A 20000-nucleotide genomic window follows, 5' to 3' on the forward strand; every position below is an offset into this window, starting at 1 on the left:
TAACACAACTACACACACAATAACACAACTACACACACAATAACACAACACTACACACAATAACACAACTACACACAACACAACTACACACACAATAACATCAACACTACACACACAATAACACAACACTACACACAATAACACAACTACACACAATAACATCAACACTACACACAATAACACAACTACACACAATAACAACACTACACACAATAACACAACTACACACACAATAACACAACACTACACACAATAACATCAACACTACACACAATAACACAACACTACACACAATAACATCAACACTACACACAATAACACAACTACACACAATAACACAACACTACACACAATAACACAACACTACACACAATAACACAACTACACACACAATAACACAACACTACACACAATAACACAACTACACTCACAATAACACAACTACACACACAATAACACAACACTACACACAATAACACAACACTACACACAACACAACTACACACACAATAACATCAACACTACACACACAATAACACAACACTACACACAATAACACAACACTACACACAATAACACAACTACACACAATAACATCAACACTACACACAATAACATAACTACACACAATAACACAACACTACACACAACACAACTACACACACAATAACACAACACTACACACAACACTACACACAATAACACAACTACACACACAATAACACAACACTACACACAACACTACACACAATAACACAACTACACACACAGTAACATCAACACTACACACAATAACACAACTACACACAATAACACAACACTACACACAATAACACAACTACACACACAATAACACAACACTACACACAATAACACAACTACACACACAGTAACACAACTACACACACAATAACACAACTACACACACAGTAACATCAACACTACACACAATAACACAACACTACACACAACACAACTACACACACAATAACACAACTACACACAATAACACAACTAGACACACAATAACAAAAACACAACACACAATAACAGTTGTGTATAGTTGTGTTGTGTAGTTGTTTTATTGTGTGTAGTGTTGTGTTGTGTGTGTAGTTGTGTTATTGTGTGCAGTGTTGTGTAATTGTGTGCAGTGTTGTGTTATTGTGTGCAGTGTTGTGTAATTGTATGTTGTTGTGTGTGTAGTTGTGTTATTGTGTGCAGTGTTGTGTAGTTGTGTGTGTAGTGTTGTGTGATTGCATGTGTGTTGTGTGTGTAGTTGTGTGTGTAGTGTTGTGTGATTGCGTGTGTTGTTGTGTGTGTAGTTGTGTGTGCAGTGTTGTGTAATTGTGTGTTGTTGTGTGTGTAGTTGTGTTATTGTGTGCAGTGTTGTGTAATTGTGTGTTGTTGTGTGTGTAGTTGTGTTATTGTGTGTAGTGTTGTGTGATTGCGTGTGTGTTGTTGTGTATGTAGTTGTGTGTGCAGTGTTGTGTAATTGTGTGTTGTTGTGTGTGTAGTTGTGTTATTGTGTGCAGTGTTGTGTAGTTGTGTTGTTGTGTGTGTAGTGTTGTGTGATTGCGTGTGTGTTGTGTGTGTAGTTGTGTGTGTAGTGTTGTGTGATTGCGTGTGTGTTGTTGTGTGTGTAGTTGTGTGTGCAGTGTTGTGTAATTGTGTGTTGTTGTGTGTGTAGTTGTGTTATTGTGTGCAGTGTTGTGTAATTGTGTGTTGTTGTGTGTGTAGTTGTGTTATTGTGTGCAGTGTTGTGTAATTGTGTGTTGTTGTGTGTGTAGTTGTGTTATTGTGTGCAGTGTTGTGTAATTGTGTGTTGTTGTGTGTGTAGTTGTGTTATTGTGTGCAGTGTTGTGTAATTGTGTGTTGTTGTGTGTGTAGTTGTGTGTGCAGTGTTGTGTAATTGTGTGTTGTTGTGTGTGTAGTTGTGTTATTGTGTGCAGTGTTGTGTAATTGTGTGTTGTTGTGTGTGTAGTTGTGTGTGCAGTGTTGTGTAATTGTGTGTTGTTGTGTGTGTAGTTGTGTTATTGTGTGCAGTGTTGTGCCTCGTGTTTCATTACAATGTAAAGGTTCACCTTCACTGTAGGAGTTAAAGACATTGTTGGATGTTTACTGACCCACGTGACCTCATTAACTAAAGAGTCCAGTTAAAACAGAGGTCGTGTTCAGAGACAGTGTTTAGGTTCTGCACAGCAGGGTCTGGTTCTGGTGCTCGAGTGCCGGCTGGGCTACAGGCTGGAGGGTCGGAGAGACGGGGTTATGAATGTAGAGCACATATCAGATATCCTGAAGGAGGCGTGTCTTCTCCTCCTGCGTCACAGCTGCACTGGGACACGCCTTTTCCTCCAGTGAGTGAGAAACACTCCGGGTTGCCAGATTTTATCTGGCCAGGTTTTATATTTCTCTCAGTATCGTGTGCTATAGCGTGTTAAACCGCGACGCACAGGAATTCTCGAATCTGATTGGTCAGATGATTTTAACTGGCTGTAACATGTAACGCACTCAGTCTGAAACTTTATCGTTTCTATAGCAACACTTCATTCACTTTGTACAATATCGAAGACTAATAATAAACAGTTTAAAAAATGTAAGTTTTTGTTAGAAGATAAGGAGTCTCCAGTTTCAGTTTCGACCGGATGTGGAATCTACAAAATTGTGAAAAACCATGTTAGATTAAATCCATCGTCTAAACACGTGACTCAGTGGATGCAATAAAACTTCATCATCTTTGCTAATATTTATAACAATTAAATTAAATATAATATATGTTTATTTAACTCTACTACTATGTTGAGAATGTTACGACATGCGAGTTCGTAATTTATCTTTAGCTTAATAAATTCTATTCTATTATGAGTTTGTTCCATAAAGTTATACCTTGTGCACATTATTGGAGATTTGCTTCATTTACAACAAATCTGGCAACCCGGGCAAGCGCTGCAAAAGAACATGGCAACCTCTGAGCAGCTCCATATGCCATTTATCTGCTGGATCTGGCTGCCATAGGTGGCAGTGTGTGTGAGTGTGTGTGTGTGTGCGAGTGTGAGTGTGTGTGTGAGAAGGAGTGTGTGTGTTCGGAGGCCGGTGTGTGTGTGTGCGCGCGCGCGTAAGCGTGTGTCTGTGTGAGTGACACACTGAACGAGGGAAACGACTCGGGCCGGAAAAAAAGCGATGGCAAAGTGAAAGCAGAAAGACTCGATGATCCTGGTGGGGTTCAGTGAGACCGGGAGCGGAGTGAGGAACCAGTGAGGAACTGGGATCAACCTTCATCCACCACCACCACCACCTCCTCCTCCTCTTCTTCTTCTTGTTCTTCTTCTTTTCTGCCATGCATCATCACCATCATCACCATCATCATCATCATCATCATCACCATCATCATCATCATCGGAGGAGGATGTAGACCCCTCGGCCTGCTCTGAAGAATACCATTTGAATGGGACCTTTTCGGTTTCGGGTTTTTTGGTGATGAAGCTTGTTTCATGGAGCCCGATAGACACGGACAGCGCGCGCGGCTTCCCGGACGGCACGAGCATGAAATGGACAGGATTTAGACTTTAATCCGTTTCTTTTTCTTTTTTCTTTTCGTGTTGAATTGAGGAAAAAGAGGCGAATTCGGGGCCTGGGGAGGAGCCTCGATTTCTCTCTTTCTTTCTTTATATCTAAATCTAAATATTTTAAAAGCATCTTCTGCTTGACGTAACCGACTCGGAGGCGATCATCGGATCGGAGTGGGATTGTGTTTTGTGTGTGATTTTTTGTGGTGGTGGTGGTTTTTTTTTGATGGAGCTAGAGAACATCGTTGCTAACACGGTGCTCCTTAAAGCCAGAGAGGGTAAGTTATCGGATCTTTGTGGAAATGTAACACACACACACACAATTCACACACAATTGTTTTCGAGCTGAAACACGGAAAGCCGTTTTTAATGTAACTGGAGCTGGAGCTTGGAGCGCTCCTTGGAGAACTCCTTGCGGTTGTAGTGTTGTCGGGGTTTGCTCTGGTCATGTCACTACAACACACGGTGATGATCAGAAGCTCTTTCAGGGTGTAGGGTTAAATAAAAAAGCCGACATGAGGGGGGGGGCGGTGCGACTCATACATTGTATCCCCTGCGCTCGCGCTTGCTTCTTTTCTTTGTAACGTTTTCCTGTAAATTCGGTCACTTCAAAGTCTTTAACATAAACCACCTTTAACGTGTAACACGTTTAACACGCCGTATACCGAGTATAGCCCTTTATATACAGTGTGTGTGTGTGTGTGTGTGTGTGTGCACGATCCATTTTATATGTGAATGTGTTAAAGAAATGGCAGCTGGAACACCGCTACTCGCACTTCCTCACACATTCTTCACATAACACAGCCTAACGTTACATTACATAACACATCGTAACATAATATGGTGTGTGTGTGTGTGTGTTTCACGATACTGTATTAGTTGTACTTGCTCAGGACACGTTCCCTGACGTGAAGAGAGAGAGAGAGAGAGAGAGAGAGAGAGCCCAGCTCGGCGATATCACTGCTAAAAGCCACAATAACCGCGACTTCCTTTAACCGAGGCCTTTCCACACGGCCATTACTGTACATTTTCATTACATCTGCTGCTACATATGTCCAGCTAGCATTTCATTCACTGCTTTAACTCACTGCCTGCTGTGTTAAAAATGACAACAGACCGGAGTTCTGTCATGGTGTTAGCATAGCGTTTTAGATTTGAATGGGTTTTGAATGTTAACATGCTAATCTGCCTGGACGTCACACCATCAAGTATGTGCTTTAACGTCCACAGGCTAGGTTTAATATCCTAGCGTGTTAACATGACAGGACGTTTAATTGTCTTGTCAGTGATTTAAGAGAAAACGTGTAAAAAAAACAACAACAAAAAAAACCTTTAAATACTGACATCATGATGTTATAAAGCTAATAAGGTGTTCTGTTATAGACCAGGTTTATGTAAGAGTTCAAATCCCTCGGTTTGTTTTGTTTGAAATGTAAAAGTCAGACTGGACTTGGATGTAGGTTGTGTTTTAAAACGGTATGATGTTGGGCTAGTGTTCTATAGAACAGGTGTTTATATACAGTATATTAGCTTGTTAGCATCTTGTGAGGTGAAGGCAACATGTCAACTGAGAAAATGAAGCACTCTGGTAAAAACATGGTGCTTTATGGAGAAGGTTAATATTGCTATGTTAATCTGGTTGGACATCCTACCATGAAATAGTTACAGACCTGGTTTATATCTTAGCACATCTAACTTGTGAAAGCTTGTGTTGGGCTCAAATGTGTCGCTAAAGTTTAACATGTTATAATGTGATAATATGGGTATATGTTATAAGGTTATACATCTGTTATAGGCCAGGTTTATACATTAGCATGTTAAGGCATAAAAGCGCCTCGTGGTTGTGTGGCATGTAAGACGTCACAAAAATGAAAATTGTTTGTATTTATTTTTTAAGCATTATAATGGCACATCAAAACAACAAAATGGAGTTTTACTGCCAGGTCAAAAGCCTTGTGGTGTTTTGTGTATGATTTCACACAGCAAATCTGTCTCAATCATGTCTTCACAGCTTGGTTCAAATGTGAACTAGGGGCTAAAAGAATGTGGTGAAGGTTGTAGGATGACTTCCATCTAACAAATAAGCATGTGTTAAAAAATCAAATGTACCTCAGTCAGTATCTGAGTTTCGCTGCTTCCTGTTTATGCCTGGTCATTTCCTTTACCTTCTATCAGGATTGATAAGATTTCAAATGCACTTGTAGTGCTGACTAGCAGGAGTGAAATCTGTTCATTAGATCAGAACACCGACTTGCGTTGTTGCTTGTTTTTTGACGAATAAGATAGTTGCTATCAAAACTGAGAGTTCTTGTTTAGAAACGTTTTAAAAAGGGGCATGTTTTGGTTGTGAAATGTGCTTTTTTTTTAAAGTAGGATGCATTTACACTTGGCTGAAACACATCCCAGACCTCCTCCTGAAGTGGTTTCAACATGCATTCCTAGCTGTTTTTTGTTTTTTTGTCTTTTGTACCACAATTATGTCATCATTCATGCCTCACGATTACAAAATATGAAGCCAGTGAACCTCAGAAATGGCTTCCACCATCCCTGTGGCCTGATTCACTACCCAGAATCCCCCTGGGTGCCAGACACTGCTCTGTACTCATCATCGTAGTTTCCCATTAGATCAGGGTTTACCAGAAAATGTAAATCCGTTTTCCTCATTCTTATGAGAAGAATCTCTAGAAGGATTTTGTTTTTATATAATAGGAATGGTAGCACTTGTTTACACATTTAAGTGGAAACTTTATCATCATCCACACCGCTTTCGGAATTTTAATACAATTCAACTTCGTAAGAAAGACGCTATAGTCCGACGGCTCTGTCACAGGAAATGAATCCCTTAATACCTTCTGACCAATGAGATTTGAGAATTCCACATTTTTCTGGTGGATGATGTATTTGCATTTTAGATACAGTGGCTTTAAGCTTCAATGGCTTTAGGCTTCAGAATCCATCGTACAGAAAGCACTTGGGATGAAAATGGAGGAGGAGGATAAGAGGGAATTTGTACTCGGGATGTGTTCGGAGGTCAGCGTGAGTCTGCGTTTAGTTTCGTGGAGAATCAAACCACTTGTAGTCGTGGGAAACAGATTCCAGAGAGCAGTGGAAAATTTTTTGGCCAGGCCAGAATCACATTAGTCTTCCTGTCTGGAGTGAAATCGGTGGAGGAATGGCGGGCTGTGGATGCCAGAGCTTAGCATCTTGTGTTCCTTTCTCTTTGAAAGATTGATGCTGGGAAACGGCACTGAAGGCTTTCAGGGTCTAAACACACAGTCTTGGCCGCTTTAAAGGAAAGTAAGCTGTGTTTCATTTACTTTTATACTGATATTAGCTTGATGATAATTCCTTTACTTCTTACCACATTTTGCAGGAATGTTTCGACCCGAACATGCTCACACGGCTGACTATACAGCAAACCATGGCTGCTTTTCACTCATTAGCATGACAACATTTCTACACTGCTATCTGGTGGCTGTTTGCTTTTTTGCATTAAAAAAAGCAGCCTCCTGCAAACGGAACCTAGTGGCACTTAGAACAATTTGAAGTAAGAAGAAGAATTCTGTGTATCATAATATGCGCTATACATCCGCAAGCATGACATCCCACCCATAAGTGGTTCTTCCTCAAACTGCAAACTTCTGCATACACAATTGTACTGAATGTCTCTGCTTTATAATTTCACTTCACTGGAACTACAAACCCTGTTCCAGCATGTCCCTGTGCACAAAACCCCTGAGCTCCATGAAGACATGGTGTGGAGGTGAAGGTTGGAGGAAATTGGAAGATCTGGAGAGCCCTGACTCTGACTGAACACCTTTAGGATGATCAGGAATTGGAGTCTGATCAACATCCCAACATCAGAGTCTGGTCTCACTAATGCTCTTGTAGCTGAATGATCACTGATCCCCACAGGCACAATCCAACATCTAGCAGAGAACCATCCTAGAAGATTGAAGCTAAGAAAGGGGATTGAGATGTTCAAGCACATATGGATGTAATGGACAGGGGTGCACATACTTTTGGTTATGTAGTGTAAACATAGGATACATCAGTGGATGGAATGCTAGTTGTTTTAAGGTTTTATCCACACTTTAATCATCTTTTTGCCTCAAGATTACAAACTGTGGATTCAGTTAACCTCAGGCGCAGATTCCACCAACCTCCAGGCCCGATTCAATACCCAGAATCCTCCTGGATGGCAGACACAGCTCTCTACGTTCGGTTCCCATTGTTGTTGTAGTTGCTTATTAGTTAGAGTTTGCTATAAATGAGCAGGTTTTGACAGAGGCTTTATATACAGAGGTCTGGAGCAGGCTAACATTAGCCATGCGTGTTTTTCACTAATCTGGATAATTCAGGGAGACTGAGAGTCGTGACTTTAAACTCAATGGGGAATGGCTCAGGTCCAGTTGTTTTTCTTTAAACTTCCCCTGGAATGCTAAATGAATCTCTCGGGCTGTTCTTGCCGGGACTTCAGATGAGCTCGTACCAGAGACCCTGTTATACACGTTCCTGCTAGCATGTAAAGAAAATGATTTGAGCAAATGGTTTAATCTAAAAGATGTTCATCAGAAGATTCGTAGCTCCATCTTGATTTTCATTCAGCATTTCAAACATATGCTTATGTGGTAGCCACAGCTACTGAATACAGCTAGCTTTTGTACATCATGAATTGCAGTGTTATTTTGGGCTACATTTCAAAATTAGACAATATTTGACATTAAATAAATGTAAAAACTATCAAACTGGAGCCAAACAAATAACAATTTTAATATGAGGGTGAAATCTTTGAATTATGATGTAGCATGTAAATAAACCACATACATGCCAGCTCACTTCTTTACATTCTCAAGCTCTATGTTTTCTGTATTCTACTATTAAATACTTGAATTTTTTTGTTAACGTTCATTTGATGCATTGTCTAACATGTTTCACCTCATGCTGTGTATAAGCTAGCTGTAATTAGCTAGGTTTGTTTTCAGTAGCTATGTTTACCACACAAATCTTTTCTACCTCTGTGTCTTGCTAACTTGCTAAGTAAAGTTAGTGAGGCAGCTGCCTCATTTCTCAAAAACTTGAAATACTGTGATAATCAAGACACCACATTTCCTGTGTAGCAAACTAGTTATTCAATAAGCTAACTAATTAACCTGTATGAGTAGTGTCAATTCTTTCTTTCTTTCTTTCTTTCTTTCTTTCTTTCTTTTTCTTTTTTTTTTTTTTTTTTACAATTTACTAAATTTTATCGGTAATTTAGCAACACATCTGAGGTAAATGTTGATATTCCATGTGGTTTAGTCTCATTTTTACTGTGATTGTGTCTATAGATTGTACAATAATCAGCTGCTAGTTATTTAGATAGATGTTTAGCCAACTAATTTGACTTTGTAGCTTTAAGAATGTAAAGAAAATAAATCACTTCAAAATACATTCTCAGGATTTAACAAAACTGCTAATAATCTAGCTCGCTATCTGTATTTCTGTTCCAGAATAAATTTTAATCCATATTCTTTTAGTTCCAAGCTGAAAATCCTCACATTTACCAGATCAAAAGTTGACAAAAGCGAAAAAATTTCTGACACTAAACCTATGTGGACAGAGTAAATTCTGGGGAAATAGGAAATTATACATTTGGCTAATCTGTTTCTTTATCTAGCAATAAATAGCATGTACATATTAGCAGGAGCTGTTATATTCGACAATTTATTGGTACAGCTTTTTGTTACAGTTTAAATGAGTGTGTGTGTGTGTGTGTTTTGAGCTCAGTTGAGAGACAGTTTGTGTTGTGTGTGCGTGTGTGTGTGTGTGTTGTGTGTGTGTATATTTGACTACACTGACAGCTTGTCTGCAGCTTGAAGCTTCATTCACAGGGTTTGTGTCAGCAAACTCGTATGTGTGTGTGTGTGTGTTATTCATTGGTTTGTTGATCGCACTGCTTTTCGAACCCGAAAATGAGGCACACACAGCCTCTTCGTTCCAAATGTCCATCGCACAGTGTATAACAGGAAGAGTACAGTTTACAAGCCATGCTGTGTGTTTACACGGCTGAAGCCACGCTTCCGAAATCACTAGAGAACTCGGACTGTGCTGCGCGAGCCCCAAACTAAATAAAGAGCTCATCAGCAGCGGCCATTACTCTCCTGCCCGTAGACATATTTGGCCATGGACACAAACGTTCAGTGGTTTCATTTATTTCACTTTAACATCACGTTGCTCTTATATTCACAGGACTGACGTTAATGAGGCTGTTCCTTATCATCATAACGTCACTTTTACGTTAATATTATTTTTCTTATGATAACTGCTCAAAATATCTAGCAGCTAGAGATGTTATGATATTACATTTAAAAAGCAGTCTATAGAAACATCTATTAACAGTATCACACTATGAATCTATTAATGTGTAGTAACCAATACGTCTGAGGTATTACTGTTACTGTGTCTTATTCTCCACATCAATGCCACTTAGCTACTGAGCTAGCTAGTTAGCAAGCTACTCGCTCCATAGCCTGAAAAGAAAACCACAGAAATGTGATTAAAATTCAATCGGAATGTTCATTGTCTGGGTAATATTAGCAGCACAGATTATTTCCTTAATAATTTACCGACATGCCTGAGGTAAATATTGACATTCTCAACAATTTAGTCTCATTTTCACTGTGAATAGCCAGCTGCTAGAATATTTAGCTTAGTAGTTATCAAGACAGTATGTCTATGTATTGTAATATTAGCTTTACAAGTCTCTATATTAATAATATACAAACATATCTGAGGTAAGTTTTGATGTTTTAAGTGATTTAGTCTCATTTTAACTGTTGATTTCTGATTAGGTTCTTTAATACCTAACTGCTAGTTAGTTATATACCTATGAAAATGCGTTTTAATTAGTTTTTCTATAATCGTCAGCAGGGAGGTAACCATCGAATAATCCACTGTGACTAACTGTGACACCATAATAACTTCCTTGGTTCCAGGAAGATATGTCAAAAATCTGGATCATTTCCAATTTATTTATTTATTTTAATATTGTGATGCCTGTACTATAACTATGGTACAAAATAACCCCCTACAGTTCTAAACATGTTTGCCAAACCTGCATGTTTGTGTTTTCTAGAACATTCCACACCACTGACTCAACTCATCTGATGATCATTTTTTAATAGTTACATGTCGTGACAGAACATTGACAGTTTTCCGTATGGTGTAACCCATGGCACTTCAGTTGTGGTTGATGCTAATTGCATTATCTGTTGCACAGAGATTTTTATTAATCATTTCTGAACACATCTGCTGTTAATTTGTATATTCCCGATGTTTTGGCCACGTTTTAGCTATGTGTTAGCTATGTGCTACCTAAATTGTAGCAGAAATTAATGCAAAAAGGTATTCTTCTGAAAAAGTTTACACAGAACAGTAAAATTACTCCTCCGTTTGTACACAACAACATTACTTCACTTACTTTTTGTGAGTTAACCGGCTAAATAATTAGCAACATTGTTAGCATGCTAAAGGTAACTAGCAAGCCAATTTAAATGGCAACATATTAAACAAATGTCTGAGTATTTGTATAATTCAGCAAACAGTGCTAGTTACTTAGCAAAGCCCATAGAGCTCTTCTGGAACAAGCAAATAACCAAAGCAGCCAGTTATTGTGCTGGTCAGTGATCTGATATGGCTGTCGTCAAATTCTGTTAGCAGCCTAGCTAGTTTGCATGACATGAATGTATTATTACTACAGATTACTTCAGAAATTGTGCTAGAGATTACATATAAAGCCTCTAACAAGCTGTGAGTTTATTAGTTCCTCAGAAGCTTGATGATTTTGCTGAAAGAGGAAGAAAGCAAGAAGACAAAGAAAGAAAATCATGTAATTACAGTGTTATTGTAGGGTTTCTTAGTCTTTTATAATAATTTACCAACGCATCTAAACTAAATGTTAATATTCCTTGTGTCATATTCACTTTAGCTAGTTAATTAGCTTTATAGTTGACCAAAAGTCAGTTTAATATAAGTAGTTTAAAGTGTTTTATTAAATATTTACTCATATATCTGAGTTTTGTTAACTTTAGATAACCAGCTGCTAGTTAATTAGCTTTATAGTTAGCCAAAAGTCAGTTTGGCTAGTTGATGTAATACTATTTGTTCAAAGTGTTTTGTTAAATATTTACCAATATATCTGAGGTATGATGTTGATGTTCTCAGTGATTTGTGTTTTTAGTTTGTTTGATACCTGACTTCTAGGTATTTCGCTTGCTAGTTATCGTGCTGTGTAGCCTACAGTGTAGCATGAGGAACAGAGCGCTTCAATACATTGTTCTAGTCGTTTTAATTCTGCCTCATTGTTTAGTAAACCATCTAGTTAGCATAATGTCGTGAAGGTAATCTCGACACGGCACAGTAAACAACACGGGTGCCGATTGTTCAGTCACACTCGTGTACCGAAGTCCTTGGTAGAAAATCTGAAAACACCTAGCGCTAGTTCTGTCAGTGGAAGGAGTGTGTGCTGATGTAATGCTGTGAAGCTGAAAGGTTTCTTTGGGAAGACTGGAGCTGGTCAGCGTCACGGCGTTCAAACAAGTTCAGGGTCGATTCCAAAATCATCAGTGAAGTGCGCAAAAGTCAACAAAACAGCAAACACTTCCTTATAAGGATAAAACATTCCCAATGTCACTCTTGTCACAGGAAAGCGTGAGCCGAGCCGAGCGGACATCTCCGACCAGTCCGGCTCGGTTTTCTTTCAGATGTGTCCTGACCCCAAACTAAGGACTGGACAATGCGATAAATATAAAATATCACAATATGACAAACTGTTTCTGTGATTCATGATATAAAAAACTCACAACCAAATCGAACGGCAAAAATATTATATCTACTATATTATAATAAAAATATCAACAACAACAATAATATTAACATTAATAATAATTCTACAAATAAAAATATTCAAGGAAAGACACAATTAAGAAAACAAGATGTAAATGAAAAAATAGAAATAAACAAAATACGGAATTTTACATCTACCTAATGAGAAGGGAGGTGTTCTTATGACACACACACACACACACACACACAGGTGAGAAGCTGAAGCTGAGGGTTGTGAGGTGGAATTTTGCCCAACACTCATTTCCTGTTCATGTTTAGGCCTCATCAGTGCAGAGCTCTGACTGCAGGAGAACATTCTTCAGCACTGTCATGCTGTGTGTGTGTGTATTTCATGTTGAATCGACAATCTGAAACTTGCCTAAGAGCGTTTCCCATCATCCTCTCCCCATGCTGAGCACGCTCTCTCTTGTACGTGTGAGTGTGTGTGTCTGGGAGTGTGTGTGTGTGTGAATAGGGGGTAAATTCCTGTGCGAGTGTGTAATCTGATCTCGACCCCCTCTGAGGCTCAGACGTTACAGAAACGAGCCGTAACCCATAACGACGGCGAACAGGGCGCCTTTACTTTTTGTACAAGAAGTAATGGAAGGGTGGGGCAGAGAGAGACAGAGAGAGAAAGACAGAGAGAGAGAGAGAAACGGGGGGGGGCAGAGAGAAATGGAGAGAGACAGAAAGAGAGAGAAATCAGGGAGGGAAATACTGAGGAAGATGCACTGTACTGATTACTTTCAGTGTAAGCCCCGCCTCTCTCTCCTATCACTGGTGGAAATTCTAAATTATTCATAATTTATGCAGCAGGTCAGTTCTGATTGGCTGTGTGGTATCAGTGCTGCTGTAATGAAACTTTCAACAGTGAATCTCTAATATTGTCAGAAACAAAAACTAAAAAATTATAACAAGTGAAAAGAATAAGTGGCTTTATTTTAGCTGGAAAAAAGTTTCAATAGAAATTTTATTTAAAAGTTTCCTGCTTTGTAAACAAAGTTTGTCTTGTTCTTTCTTTCTTTCTTTTCTCTGCTCAGTAGTAGCGTGCGGTTGATGTTACACAGTGATGATGATGATGATGATGATGATGAATGTTTGATGCTAATCTCCTGATTATTTTCCTTCCTGTGTAGTGAACAGTGTTTGTAGTTTGGGACACACCCACAGTGATGAGCTGATGGTGAGACTTCAGCTAAATAAATAAAGTGGAATAAAATTTCTTCTCCCTCTTCTTCTTCTCCCTCTTCTTCTTCTTCTTCTTTAGAACACAGCCGTGTCTGTTATTAATATACGACCTGATTAACAGCTGTGACGTTTTTATGAGGTGAAATCCTCACTTAGTTCTCCGATCAGCAAGACAGGAAGAAAGCCCAAGAAAATGTACGACATGTGCCGACTTCAGAAGAGTGTTTAGCTGAGAGAGAGAGAGAGTGAGAGAGAGAATTATGGGGAGATGGAAACGTTGATGATTCACAGCCTCGCTCCTCTTCCTGGGAAAGAAATCCTCCTGGAAGCTTAAAACGAGCCACTTGGACAGGTTTATTCAAGCCGTCACTCTGCTCTAACACACAAATCACATGCTGAAGGAGTCGCGCTGCCGTTTGGGACACGTCCCAAATCTGACAGAAGGAGTGCGCACTTTAGTTTAGTCAGCATGTGCTTCTAATCAAAGAGAGCAATGCTCATCAGGTGTGTGTGTTTGTGTATGTGTGTGCTGGCGAGGTTAAAGAGTTCAGAGACGGGATGAAGGGATGAGGAAAGATGAGTGCTGGTGTTGAGGAGACAAAGAACAGCTGGAGAGGAAACCGGGCGTCCGGCGAGGCACGCTGTAATCACGTTAACCCTGTTTCCTCGACAACTGGGTCATCTGTGTGTGTGTGTGTGTGTGTGTGGTTTCCATGTAAATATCAGCACATGCACTAGTCAGGAAAAAAAGGGATTCTATAAGTAATGACAGAATTGTGTCTCAAATCACACTTCATTCACTATAAAGTGATCTATAAAGTGATCTTTCATCTTTACAAGTTGACTTTGAAGTGTCCTAAGAAAGTACCCGTGATGCACGCTAGCATTCTAAGGCGACGCATGATATAGTGAATGGAATGTGATGATGTGTGATATAGTGAATAGAGCGTGTGATTTGGGACATGTCCCTAGTAAATGAAGAGGTTTCACTTGTCTGGTTTTGTGTACTAGCTCCCTATGTAGTGCACTACACAGCACTCTCCCTCGTCATTAGCAAGTGAAGGCGTTTTGGTCTTCAGTTATGTAAATCTTATGAAAATTACAGTGCAGGACAACAGTGCACTTTTGTTCTAAAACACACACACACACGATGACTTCACCATGTTCAAACTCTCTCTGATGTCTGAAAAAAACACCCCAGCCCCCGACCCTGTGTGTGTGTGTGTGTGTTGCAGTTTTGAGGTGGTGTGATGAAGCAGAGTCACCTTTCCAGCATCACCTCTGACACTGGAGACTCCTTTTTTAAAAGAGAAACGTCTCCTTACAGAAAATTGTATCTATCCGGTTATACGAAGCGTGCGCTGCACACGCCCCTGTGAACGAGCTGTTGCTATGGAAACAATATCGTATCCAAGCGAGTGCATTGATATAAACCTGATCTACTGTCAGAGAGAATGAACCAACACCTGATCCACTAATCAGATGGAAATATTTAAAAGGGGGCGGGGCTTCTCACATCTAGCATTAAAACTGTCAATATAGTAAGGACCCTAATGAGGTCATATCGTCTCATAGATACACACACACACACACACACACACACACACACACACATATATCTGAACCAGACCGTGTGTGTGTATGTGTGTGTGTGTGTTCACCAGTCTTTGCCCTCTGGCTCGACTCTATTTTTATTCGCAGTAATTATAAAATGTCACATAAAGTATTCACGAGTCGAAGTATCGAAGCTGGACGTTCTGCTTGAGTTATGATGGTCATGTCCATGTTTCTGGTCATATAATTAACCCCGGTTTGTTTCATGTCTGATCAGCTCAGGATCCTGTGGCTGATTTCACACCTCTGGGGTTATTTGAATAGTCATAAATTTGCATATTTGCCTATGAAAATGTCTTTCAATAAGATTAGTGTGTGTGTGTGTGTGTGTGTGTTTAGCCGTGGTTAAGACAGCAGTCAGTTTGTGATGTTTTACTCTTTCGGTTATTAATGGATTTCCGGCTTGAGGAGGAGGAGGTGCTGATGTTAACGTGCTGCATGACCTCCTCGTTAGTGTACTCGTTATGGTTAATAATCCTTTATCTCTTCATACCTGCATCACAGCTCTGTGTGTCCGCCAGCACTGGACCCGTGCGTGGCTTAAAACCTGAGGTCCAGTGGCCGAAGCTTTTATTTAATGACTCAGAATAAACAAAATATCTGCGTATCTCTTCGTCTGGCGCTGTCTGAGTAACAGATACGTCTCGGTGTCCCTCAGGGATCACTACTTTGTCCCGTCAAATTGTTCAGAAGGAAACTTTTATTTAGATTAAATTAAACCTAAAAATATATACTGAAGGGTTTAGGGGAAGGGGCGGAGCTTCGAATATGATTAATATTGATGTAACTGAATATGAATATAACTGAACAAATAACAAACACAAAAACAGATATGAATAGAAAAGGTTTGTTTATTTGTTTGTTTGTTTGTTTATTTGTTTGCTTAAAAAAGACAAAATCAGGAGAATCTCATGAGATCGAAAAGCAAAACCTTCCACACACCTGGTGATGGAAACAGGTGAGCTGGAGATCAGTCGGATGGGTTTGGAGAATCATATCAACATCATCGTTCCTCTGCTGTAATCCTGCTTAAACTTTACATCACACCGCTAGCTGTTTACAGCTATGACGCTGAGCGTACAGACAGTAACACACCATCATTAGCTAGCTTGTTGCTAACAAATCACACACGGTGTACTTTGTAGCTCACCTGGTATGACGCAGCATTAGCATCTCTGTGTACTCAGATGTCATAGTCGCTAGATGCTAATTAACATATTATAACAAGTATGTCATGCTAGCACACCGTTAACATGCTGCTAGTGGATTGCCGTATTTGATATATGTCCTGTATTTATGCACTGCACCAATGTTCTTCTAGTGCATCTTGATTTATGCTCCGCGTGAAGCAGACGCTCATCTTTCATCACGGGCCGTGCCGCATTTTCTCACTTTCTCAAAAATAACGAGCGCAGTGTTGCGAGCTCGGTGCCTTCCAGTGTTTACTAGTCGACCTGGCTTAATTAAACTCAATTAAACCTTCCTAAACATAATGCCTGCTTATTCAGCTCTGTGTGTGTGTGTGTGTGTGTGTTAGCAAGCTGGAGAATTTTCCCAGTGTGGAATTGACAGATGTGGTGTGTAGTGGAACAGGAAGTGGTTGGTCTGCTAAACCGCCTGACCAATATGACATGGCGTTAAAACATCTTCAGCTTTTTTAGCTAAAAACATAAAGCAGTATGCAGTAGCTTAGCCTCCTCCATCTTGAGTTCCATCTCATAGAGAAGGTGTAATATGTTTCAGCGGACGTTGTGGTTAGGTTTAGCAAACATTTTAATGCACTGCTTTTAATGAACTCTGATCTGAAATAAAGTGTAGCGTTAGCTATGCCTCAGAGATTGCAGATGTTTAAGCGTTAGCACTGCATTAGCTAGAAAGCTGAAAGTAGATCTGTGTTAGCTAGCTAGTGCTAGTGAAAATGATGTTTTTTGTTTTGTTTTGTTTTGTTTTTTTAAACTGTCCCAAGCCTCACACTTTGTTAAGTTTCTCATTGACCGTGACGTAGAAAAAGAATAACTCTTCTCACACGCTAGCACTTACATGGAAACGGACCGAGCTACATTTACATCCAAATGTCTCTTCATTTGTTAAGCAAATTTTCCAACATGAGAACACTCGCTAGCATTATTCAAAAAAATGCAGCAGAATTTCTCTAGCAAGAACAACAACGTACTACAGATATCTCTGTGACAGACTTCCTGACTGGAATTTTTTGGAATTTTCACATTTACTGTGTTTCTGAAGAAAATTAGTTTGACTTGAGTCGTTTTTTCCTTTGTACCTTTTTATTTTAGCAACTTTTTCACATAGCTCAGTGTGTATATTTACCTCAGATCCTCCTTGACATCACAAGAACTCTTCATTAGCTAAAATTAGTGACATATTAATGTTTTACTTATCAAAATAAACTGAAAAACCATGAGCTAGCTGGTGCTACTTTGCTGTTAGATTAGCTAGCTAGGGTTTACAATGAGATGTGGTTGTTATAGATTATTAGTTAAAACATTAATAGCTAGCTAGCAGATCGTTGCATAGGTTTATTAAATATAATCTCACAAATCACCACAGCACAGTTAGCTAGCTGGCTAGTCTGTACATTTGTTTTAGCTAATTTGTTCACTATCAGCTTCTTCCTCACAGTGTAGCTCAGCATGCATACTTCCTTCAGCCCCTCCCCCACTGCCATGAGAACTCCTCATTGGCTGACATGGTTGCCATGGTTACTGAGTCCCGCAGGTGTAATATTCAGCGCTAATATCGCTAATATTGCTAATGGCTCTGGAATGTTAGATACAGGAAATCAGATGTCTGTCTGTGTGTGTGTGTGTGTCTCTGTGTGTGTGTGTGTCTGTGTGTGTGTGTGTGTGTGTGTGTACGATGAGAGTTTCCTACCAGCTCAGCATTTCCTGCTCATTGTCTTTTGTCTCACACGGCGCGGCAGCTTCAGAAATTTAAACTGTGCTAAGCTCCAGTTTCACATCAACCACAGAACTAGCAGAGTTAGGAATACTAGCACTAGCATGGATCATCATTTAGTACGCTATGATTAGCTTAAATAACTGGCTAGTCTGTACTCATGTGACTCATAGCTAACATTTTGGATTAACAGAGCGTCAGAATTTACGTTTGCAGATTAACATAAGTTAATGCTAAATTCTACATTTAGCTAGCGAATGTAGCAGGAAGATGTGTGACTAGTGTTTTGTAGTTTAAAGTTTCTTGTGATTAAACTAGCCAGCGATCTCAATAGCAGCGTGTGTAACTTGCTAGCTAGCATTTGCTTTATATGCTTTGCTAGATTTTGGCTAATCTGATGATATTTCTTCTAAAATATAAGATAGCTAATGTAACGGCATTGTATATGACTTGTTAGCTGCTAAAACGACAAATCTCAAAATTAACATTTTTATTGTTTTAATGAACAGACTACCATGAATAAACGTATCTTGCTAACATAGTATAGCGTCACAGATGGCATATATAACTTGCTGGCTAGTTTGCTAGAGTTATCCAACTATGCTAGTGCTTTCTTGTGTTGGTGTTTAAGCTGAGAAGCTAGCAGTTAGCCAGAAGATATCGTGAGGTTTGATGAAATGTTAGCTGTTTATTGTAATATGAGACTTTAGTATGAATGTCATGATGTCTTTGTGTTTAATCATGATCCGCCACTTCTTTGAATAGTCCGGCCTTCTTTCTCTGTCACACACACACACACACACACACACAGCCTTAAACACATAAGCACACGGACTGGAAAAGGCACTAAGTTTAGAGCGGGTTTGTTTTTCTTCGACACAGATAGTCGGAGATACCTTTGTTTTGTTTTGTTTTTTTCCTTTTAAAGCCCACACTTGTGCTAGCATGTGTAAACGCATGTTAGCCTGTGTTAGTGTGTGTGTTAGCGAGCCTCGCTGTGATGGTGGGCTGTAAAATAAACACTAACCTCACTAGGAGGTTTTACTAGCAAATTTCATCGCGGTCTGACGTCAGAGATGGAGCAGCTGCTTTACATGTGGCACTGACAGGACGAACTCACGCCACGCCGCGGTTTCCTTTGCATGTTTCATAGATTTTATGACAACTTTGAAGTAAAAATATGTAGATTTAATGGTCCAGTGTATTAGCTACCATTTTCAAAGCTAGCTGGGTAAAAAGATCTAGCCTAGAAACATGACTAGCAGGAGCTTTCTAGATAGCTTTCCAATCATATGAAATGTCTCATAGATAACGTTCCTTAGTAGCTAGCTTAATAATTCACTAGCAGTAAACATGCTAGTCATGTTTTGTTATATATATGTTTAACCAGCTAGCTTAAAAACATGACTAGTGTACTGAGAGTTAGTTAGTTGTTTATAAACGAGTTTTGTGGGAAATGTTTACTGTTTTGATTAGCAGTTCTTGAGCAGACTTTACTAGCTAAAATGCTACAACCTTACAAAGAGTATATGAAACTTTCTAGCTAGCAATTGTTTTATTTTTCGCTAATATTTTCTAGTTTCTTGTGAGTGTTTCTGTAAACATAGTTTGGTTTAAGCAATTCTCTCACTTAGCTTTAGCTAGTTAATATACGTGTATGTACTAGCGTTAGTTTGCTAGTTCTGTTAACTGTTCTGTTCAATACAAGACACCTAGCAAAAACCTACTAATGTTGGATATTGACAAAATGCAGGTTTTTACTTTGTTTTTTTTTTGTTAATGGCACATTACATGGGATTATTGTAAAAGTGTTCACTGTAGAGAAGCTAATCGATCAGCTAATTAATCTCTTCA

General features: G+C 39.3%; 1 protein-coding gene across 1 annotated transcript in view; it reads left to right on the plus strand.

The window, feature by feature from the left end:
• The first annotated feature begins 2965 nt into the window (after nt 1–2965).
• The window catches only part of grk5l (G protein-coupled receptor kinase 5 like), a 44091-nt gene continuing 27056 nt past the window's right edge, over nt 2966–20000 (plus strand). Inside the window, exon 1 of the mRNA XM_058390702.1 lies at nt 2966–3841. Coding sequence (XP_058246685.1) covers nt 3790–3841 — 52 coding nt within the window. The 5' untranslated portion in view covers nt 2966–3789. The remainder of the gene's footprint in view (nt 3842–20000) is intronic.

The sequence above is a fragment of the Hemibagrus wyckioides genome, linkage group LG05 (genome assembly GCF_019097595.1).
Source record: "Hemibagrus wyckioides isolate EC202008001 linkage group LG05, SWU_Hwy_1.0, whole genome shotgun sequence".
NCBI lineage: Eukaryota > Metazoa > Chordata > Actinopteri > Siluriformes > Bagridae > Hemibagrus > Hemibagrus wyckioides.